The 8,959-nt window shown below is 38.3% G+C and overlaps 1 protein-coding gene across 2 annotated transcripts; it reads right to left on the bottom strand.

Annotated features, from left to right (window-relative positions):
• Nucleotides 1-3,548: 3,548 nt before the first annotated feature.
• LOC112286752 (uridine/cytidine kinase UKL1, chloroplastic) lies at nucleotides 3,549-8,255 on the bottom strand. 2 transcript variants are annotated; one of them, XM_090252948.1, is made up of 13 exons: nucleotides 8,096-8,255; nucleotides 7,027-7,503; nucleotides 6,772-6,933; nucleotides 6,392-6,510; nucleotides 6,178-6,274; nucleotides 5,929-6,008; nucleotides 5,483-5,677; nucleotides 5,227-5,310; nucleotides 5,035-5,075; nucleotides 4,786-4,846; nucleotides 4,280-4,352; nucleotides 4,023-4,105; nucleotides 3,549-3,932 (listed from the first exon to the last, which is right to left on the bottom strand). In XM_090252948.1, exons 2-13 carry the CDS (start codon nucleotides 7,166-7,168, stop codon nucleotides 3,693-3,695), a joined length of 1,377 nt encoding a protein of 458 aa, XP_090109074.1. In that variant the 5' UTR covers nucleotides 7,169-7,503; nucleotides 8,096-8,255; the 3' UTR covers nucleotides 3,549-3,692. The 2 variants fall into 2 exon arrangements, with proteins under 2 accessions (XP_090109074.1, XP_024384755.1); XM_024528987.3 differs by lacking the exon at nucleotides 7,027-7,503 and having other exon boundaries at nucleotides 8,096-8,236.
• Between the last annotated feature and the right edge of the window lie 704 nt (nucleotides 8,256-8,959).

An 8,959-nucleotide genomic window follows, 5' to 3' on the forward strand; every position in this document is an offset into this window, starting at 1 on the left:
GTTTCCTAGTATCGAAGTCGATTTCTAAAGGCTCACTTTGACTTGGCAATTTGATAATTGTGCTTGCCATATTATTGATTTCAACTTATAAAAACTATATATTCTAGATTATGATCATCTAAAAATATAAAATAATTATGAAATAAATAAATAATATAAAAAAATTTAAAAAATTAAAGAATTAAAATAACATTTTTAACAATAGTCCAAAACAATTCATTCAAATTTATATTTAAATTTAAATTTAAATTAACAATGAAATTGAAATAATATCGTTAAATGTATTCAAAAAATTAAAATTCAAATTAAATATTAAAATTACTATAAAAATTATACTAAAATTTAACATTAACAATAAATATGAAAAAAATAATAATAATTAAAACTGAAGTAATGTTTTTAATAGTTGTCCATAAAAAATTCATTCAAATCAATATTAAATTTTGGTCATCTAGAGAATATGCTCAAAAAAAAATTAATTTTTATTTCAATCCCACTTTGAACTTAACATGCCAGTGAGCACCGATCTAACTTGATTCACATTATGCAAAAGAACACCACACACACACATTTACAGTGTTCAAATCGATTTTTAAAAGAAAAACAATAAATAAAGAAATGAAATCCATGGACATTTTGTACATGAATCAAAACTTCATAGACAATGAATATAATCGAGTGGAATAGTTCAAAATGATTCACATTCGGCAAAATTTCTAACTTTACATGTTTTCAATGGCGGGAACTTGTATATATTCACACTCAAATTGTCGAGGAATTTTTACCATGAACAAAGTGTAGATTTATTCAAACATTGATGCTCTGGACTGAATGTGTAAACTGTCTTTTTAAGGTGTCCAGGTACCAACCAGTGAGTTGTCCACACATGACACCGAGTATCGATCTATCATTCAAATAAAATGTAATACGTGCCCCCATAATCCTGCACCATGTTCGTGAATTAATAATTTCTTCCAAAATTACAGGTTGTTAGCATAGTACATCGCTAAAATACCGTGGCAATGTTTCCAGCATTCCTGTTTACGAACCATCATTATTTTTGTTATAGATTATTAGTATTTGTTTCCATTTGAATTTAAAGCATTTGCTATGTGACATAGCTCGCAGTTAATCACCCCACTCACATTGCGTCGCAATCACCCTCCCTCCCTCCCTCCCTCCCTCCGTGGTATTCTACCTTTTTAGTTTTCTGCTATTCTCCTCTCTCATGCCATTATTGATAGGAAGTTTGGGGCCACGATAGGCAAGATGTACCAACTGATAAACTAGAGACAATAAATCCTCAGGCTAAACTTCACACATGACTCAAACTTTCTTCGAGAATATGCTCAATTTGCATTGATGCCAGGAGCAGCTTCTGTAATGTGTGGACTGTTCTTTGCAGTGATCATTCAGACCACAAATTAGCTAGAAAATGGGACTTAATATCTTGCTTTCACCCTCTAATCCTTCTTTGAAGATCGTCCCATTACGTCCAAGCAACAAGAACATTACAACAAGTCAGTGCTCTCTTGAGGTAAATATAGACAAAGTGGGAGTGTTATTCAATAGTGCGCAATTTAGTAACAATTACTCTTTGCCGATTCTTGTGTCGAATTGCACAGTAAAAAACAATATTATACATTCAGTAAAAGAACATGACCGAGTACACACCTTCAACAGAACATCGCAATACTGTCTGAGATGGCATTGCGTTGCAGAATTGATACAAGATTCTAGAGTTGACCTTCAAAAATTGTTTTGAAAGATATTCGAATCATGTAATCAAATTAGTAGCAATGGACACTCGTCTATTCTTTGGACACAAAACCCAGTTTAATTGACGAAGAAGTAATCGGCAAGCAATTTGGGATAAGATTAAGGCTCCTGACTGCACCATTGGCTCCATTGATCTCCGGGTTTTTAATTACTGCTTTCAGAACAGATGGAGAAAGATGGAAGTGAGATGAGCTCAACATATGTGCAAAGAATAATAGGCATTCCAACACCTTGCTATTGCTGAGCTTGTGATCGCTTCTTAACTCAATAACAAGCGCTAATGTGAGAACTAAAAGCTATGCGACCTTCAAAATTTGTCTTTCTCTGCCAAAGGCATCAAGAAACAAAACAACACTCAAATGTAATTCAACAATGCTTGCCCAAGATTTTCACAAGAGAGGAAGAGAAGAATAGAAAACAACTAGTATAACATTGAAATTGATTGAGAGTTCACAAGATTGTGTAGTTCAGGGGAGTGACAAGCATGTTCTTCTTGACCAAGTCTATTCTTTGTAAAGCAATCAATTTGAAAGGAAAATTCCTAACTGTTGAGATTATTCCCCTCCTCCCTGCACCCACTTCCTTGTTTTTGTTTTAGCATATGCGGTGCATGGTCATGGAACACACACTCCTCCTGAAGTGCTTTCCGAAGCTTTGCAAACAATGTGCATGAGTTTGTTAAATGAAATCAATGTTCAAATTATGTCTAGTCCATGCACATCACAAAAGCACTACACACTTTGAAGGAACAAAGTACAAACACGGGAGAAAGAAAAGACACCCACTTCCCCTCACTCACCCAATGCAATGCAAATTGTGTCGCAAGATGCCGCCTTTCCACACCTTGCAATTTGGCACTCCGACTTCCAAGCTCGTAGCTCTAGAATCATCTAGAGATAGAAATTCACCCACTTCCCCGCACTTGCCTAACAATGGACCTAGTGGCAAACCCCAAATGTGGAGAAGCAACATGACTTACCTTCATTTTATTTACATCTAGTTGTGTAAAGATTTTTGCGATGTGGCCAATGCAACTTTGAAGATCAAAAGCACACATACCAACCACAGCATGAGCATAAACAAAGCAACTGCCGATCCATAACTAGCCGCCTCATACGTCCAACTCCATTAATGCAGAAACTAGTTATTGATAGTGGCTAGAAACCCATTCTGATCAGAGTTCAATCCATTTACACTTGGCCAGTGACCTGTTGTTGACCACAAAATGTCAAACCTAGTGGACAATAGGTGGCCGGGCTAGCCAAAATAAGATATCGTATAGATTGGAAATGGTGGGATGGTCAACAATGGATAAGCTATCTTAAAAAAAAAGTAAAATTCCAAAAAATTATATAAATATTTAAAATAAAAAGTAAAGTATTGTTTTATAAGTATTTGTTTACATTTGTTATTTAATATCATTTTTTATTTATGTAAATAGAAAGTTGTTTATTCTTTCAACAAGTTATATTAAGATTTAACTCTACTTATATCATTATGATTGTAAAAATTGGCCTATTAATGGGCAATTGAAATCAAGTTTTTAATAGATGTTTACAAAGTAGAGTGCAAAACATATGAATAGATATACAACTATAATATGCTTGCTATACCAAATTTAAAATAATCAAAAAGACATATCAAAGACATTGTTAGCACAAAATTTCCTAATCCAATCCAATTCATTCCAAAGAAATGATTCAAATCAAAATAAATTTAGAGTCAAATCACCACTTGCAAAATACAATTTACAATCATAATGATATAAGTAGAGTTAAATCAAACATAGTTGAAATCAATTATGAAATTAATTAAAAATTGCACCAAATGAATCGATATTTCTATTTGTTGTATTTTACTAAGAAATAATTCTCTAAATTCATGAAGACGTATTTCAACTTTTTATTTCTTTTTTACCTCTTGCCGTTGCTTAGGATCTCCAGAGCCGGACTCTGTGCTTGTGAGGACTTCGTTTCTATTGGAAACATGTACATCTGCTCTGGTCCATCATCATCTGTACCAAAGTAGCGGTCTCCAAATTCACCCATACCAGGTACTACACGAAATTCATCGTTCAACCCAGCATCAATCTCTGAAGTAACAATCTTCAAAAGAGGGAACTTCTTGCACACAGCATGAATACCTTCCGGAGCCTGCAGGAAACAGTTGCATGCCATTCATCAGGGAACCCATACTGAGCTTCAGCTTTTACATTGAAACAACAAGATTGAAATGAAACTTACCGATATAAGATTCAAAAATATGATGTGGGATTCTGGGACTCCTTTTTGCAGAAGCAATAATATAGCTTGAATTGCAGAATTTCCTGAAACACGGAACACAGTGATGGTTGTTGAACATGTGACCGAAGAAAATGGATGACATTTCACTACAACACGAGTCAGGATCTATTTGGGTAGTGATTCACGAGTCTGTCTAATGAGTAACAAAATTTTAATAAATAACTGACTGAACTTAGTGGTGGCGAAGAGGGTCTAACCTGTTCCCAGAATAGGGTCCATTAGTAGTACATGTCGTTCAGCTATGTCACGCGGCAATTTTTCGTAGATCAACTACAAAACAGAAGTTGAATCAGTCTAGTTCGAAGAGAGACACATTTCTTAACATTGCTGATATTCAGAACAAACGGAGTCTTACCAATAAATTACTGTGGTTAAGTGGCAAACATCAAGCTGAACAGAATCGCATCATAATCAATACCTGTTTCCCATTATCTCCTTCACGATGTATCAAAATCTTTCCGATCTTCTGTACCTAGACAGAGAGTACTAAAGCAGGAGCGAGGACGATGACCACATTCTCATTAAATGCTCCAGGGACACTCAATCACATAATTTCAGCTATTCAAATTAGGTACTTGTACTATGTAAGGAGCTTTTTGATACACAGTGAATTGAACCCAAGCTCTCGCAACTACTAGCAGTACGAGTTCAACGCAGAGGATTTACATAGTGGTTGATGATAACTTGCAATAGAGAAAAATACCTCCTTATTATGGATACACCACAAAGTTGTTTGCAAAAATCCACTCCAACATATATTGATCCTGTATTAATTGCCAATTCGCAAAAGATGAAAAATCAGCAAATTTCAAGAGTTTCCAGCAGCAGTCGTTCGACAAAGTATTGCTGCAGATCATGTGGAAATGCACTAAGCTACTTGGTTTCGCAGAGCTAGTCATAAAGTTCATCATGGAAAACGGTGTGGGTTGCACCTGTTGGCGTGATAACTTGCCTTTCCGTAAATGGCAAATGACCTAATCCATGCTCTACTACCTACAGGTACCAACGTTTACCATCTCAGCTTTATGCGCCTAGACTAATCATTCTCAACCTTGCGCTCCACACTAGATAGAGTGTAGTGATTAGAGCGACAGCAGTGGGATGAAGAAAAGATGGAGGAAATCACAGTGACCTAAGGACTTACCAATCGAATTAGACGATCAGAATAGAAGACGAAGTCATGTTTTTTTGTATCTTGATCACGAATCAATGTATGCATCCCCCGAACCTAAAAGGATAAGGCATACAGAACGAGTAAAAGAGGGGAACTGTGAATAACCTCAAACAATTGTTTCATATATGAGCAACAGCTATCTTTTCACGTAAGAAAAGGCCTTACCCAATGATATAAATCCAACTATGATATCATAGGCGCGGAGAGGAGAGCAGATTCAACTCACCTGGAAGGTAGACTGAATCACAAAAACATTAGGGTATATCTTGCGAAGATCGTGTTGACCAAGTTTGGTGCGTATATGTTGCACAATGAGATCGATAGCCACGTGATTGTCTCCTCCACGAGGCAAGATTACATCCGCATACTTCTTTGTGGGTAACACAAAATCATCAAAAGCGGGTTTCACAAACTTCCCGTACTGCATAATGACACCGAGATGCAAACTAAGTACACTAAGCAGAACAAAAGTTGAAGGACCTAAGAATTTAAAAAAAACAAATAAAAATACACCTTGGCTAGTCTTGGTGACTTTACACTATGTTAGAATCAACACAATAAATCATTTGTACGTGATAGTTCATGGCAAGCCGCACAGCTGAGCAGTATAGAATTGTAGAGACTAAACCTCGAAACCATTGACAAGTTTGAAACAATACAAAGGTAACTTGCCTGCTCAATAACACCATTGACATCCCTGCCCCTTTCCAGGGTGTCCCGCCTTATCCGTCTTGCTAACCTAACATCAGCATCTGCACTGCACAGTTCAACATGAGTCCCTATGGAGATGCGATACTGGCCTCAATGACTACCGGTTTCAGCGGGTTGCATGGTAGGCCAAGAACTAATAACTACTGCAGAAAATCACAGCGGCCTTACAGAAACGAGTTATTGCGTTAGGTGATGATTTACAATGCTGACCTGTGTCAACAAAGATCTTCATATTCATGAATTCACGAACTCGAACATCGTGAAAGATTAGTATCCCCTCCAAGATAATGACATCAGACGCATTTACCTACATAATTGTTCACCAAATTATTTCGTTAGAAACACATTGATATGCTCAACGTCACTCAAAATTAGCAAACAGGAGAAATCCGAAGAATTAAGCTTCGACCACATTTAAGATTACCTTGCGGAACTTGTCAGTGCAGCGTTGATGCCTCTTGAAATCGTACTCAGGTATATTAATTGGCTGGTTAGCTTTCAAAGTCTCCAAACATTCAAGTAGCTGCTCCGTATCAAACGCATCTAACAAAGTGAACAAACCTCAATAAGTACTGAAAGAAAGTCCTAAATAACAATTGAAGACTGCAGTACAACTGCAGGAAAGACACCAGATGAAAAGATAATCATGCTAGATTGCTGAAACATCCAACAAGCTATGTAATTAAGCTAATCCCCAAAAAATGAAACATTCGAGAAAAAAAATTATCTCTCTTTTAGCATACACATCCTTAGTGAGAGATATATTAAAGATTTTAACAGTGATCGTCAAAACAGTAAACCAACCTGGATGATCAAAATTGTAATCCCCTACTTTCGCTTTTTCTTCCGATGTTAAGCCCCGATAAAACGAGTCTTGGTTTACAAGAACTACACGATGATCATGAAGCTGTTGAATGATCATATTACATACAGTTGTCTTCCCAGATGCAGTGCCTCCAGCCACTCCTGCTCAAGAAAGCAACAAGTTGGGACCAATTCTCATTCTTGATAAGTTTTTCGCCCCAAAACCATTCACCAGTGAGCTACATCGAAACGTACCAATTATGAATGGAACTCTGTTGGCTCCTTTATGTTTGGTGACCGGATATTCATCGTTATAAAGCCCATTGACTAAATGACCATCCTTAGTGGTTTTCATGATTCGTTCGGGTTTCGGCTTCGACAGCTTGTCCCTCAGCATCTCTCTCTCTCTCTCTCTCTCTCTCTCTCTCTCTATATATATATATATATATATATATATATATGAACCAACTCAACAATCAATATTGTCTTGGAATAGTTGAATATGGTGAATCGGGATCTACAGCTAGGAAAGCGTAAACCTTGCTGTAGAGGTCACCCTGACTATCGCAAAGTAAAAAAATTGCATGAGAATGAACTCAAGATTAAAAGCCATAATTAGCAGAAATCTGATTAACAAAATGTCCGATCTCTGTCCAAATGCATCCTGCTCGCTACAAGTACGTTATCACATTTAGATAATTTGCCTATGCCAGCATGAATCGCCTCAACGATCTGCAGCCCACAAAAATGAAAGAATGATATCAAGTTAGGCAATTTCAAACGCTTCAAATTAACAACACCACGCAAGGACATACAGAGTTCACCCACCCGTTCAATGACACTAGTAGTCGTTGACGAGAGATCTAAACACATTAATAGAAACAACCATGCACCACATAACAGACCTATTGCATCGAGAAGACGCAGCGAGCCAAATTTCCACAAAACTGCAGCAGTAGCGATCTGTTACAACCACACTACAGTCCACCCATCGCACACAATTCGAAATTCGCATAGACTCTACTGAAAAGAAACAAAAGGGTGAAGAAACTCCAACTCTCAAGCTCACTCAACCTCAACAACAATACACGCCACCACCTTAATCAAGCCACCGCAAACACCACACAAAATTCGTCCACGACCACATCTATACCCCGATCACGAAACCCACAAACGGAATCAGCTCAAAACCACGCATACAGACCACTCTCTCCCCAACCCACTGCAATGAGGCCCCAATCCCGCGACATCGACGCCCGCCACCTCACCAGAGAGACCAAAATCGACACCGAAATCGAAACCCAAGTGCTCGCAAGAAACCCACCAATGCAAGAAAAAACTACGCAGGACAACCAAGCGCTGCGGTTGAAGAAGGCGTGATTCCGCCATATCTATCGACACACCGAGATAACGCAGATCGGAGAGATGGAGTGCACACCACACGCACATCAAAGCTTCAGATTTGCAAGTGCCAATGCGCTTCCACTGCGAAGAACATTCGAAGCTCCACAGAAAACAAACTTAAACCCCAAATTTTATTGTGGTTTTTTCTTCGTTTTTTTTATATTATTTTATTCTTATTCTTCTTCCATTCTATTGTGGTCTTTCTTCTCCCTCCCTCACATCGCATTTGCATCACGCCTTCGCGAAAAGGACCCCAACCCAGTAATAATTTCTATTATTGCTTGTCCGTTTCGTAGCCTGAATCATGAATACGCGGAAAAGCTCGACTGCTGATTTAGCGTGGGAAGCTGCAATTAGTTTTGGGTCCTTCCGACGTGGCATGCTGATGTTTTATACTACTAATCCACGCCACGTAGGACGAGGGAAACAAGAACTTAGGCAGCCAGAATAAGAATCCTCCCTCCACTTCCAATCATGGGCGGGTGTACGTAAGAAAAATGCCCCTATACCCGTGTACGATTTAGAATCCCTGGTGCCTTGCCTCCGGGTCATTCGTATTGCCCTGGTCAGGATCCCCATCACCCAGTACCCCTGTAACTATACCTTTTAACTTTTCCCGGCACTTTTTTCCAGGGGCCAATGATTTGAGGAGTGATTGTTCCCATGCGTTCCCTGCCCTGCCATGCGCGTTCGAATCGAAGCCATGGTGAGGATCACTAAGTGCTGTCCACGGTCACAGGCGCATGTCAGTTCCGGGTCACGGTTTTGGGTTACTTGGGAATGA

Source organism: Physcomitrium patens, chromosome 9, assembly GCF_059467195.1.
Source record: "Physcomitrium patens ecotype Gransden chromosome 9, ASM5946719v1, whole genome shotgun sequence".
Lineage (NCBI taxonomy): Eukaryota > Viridiplantae > Streptophyta > Bryopsida > Funariales > Funariaceae > Physcomitrium > Physcomitrium patens.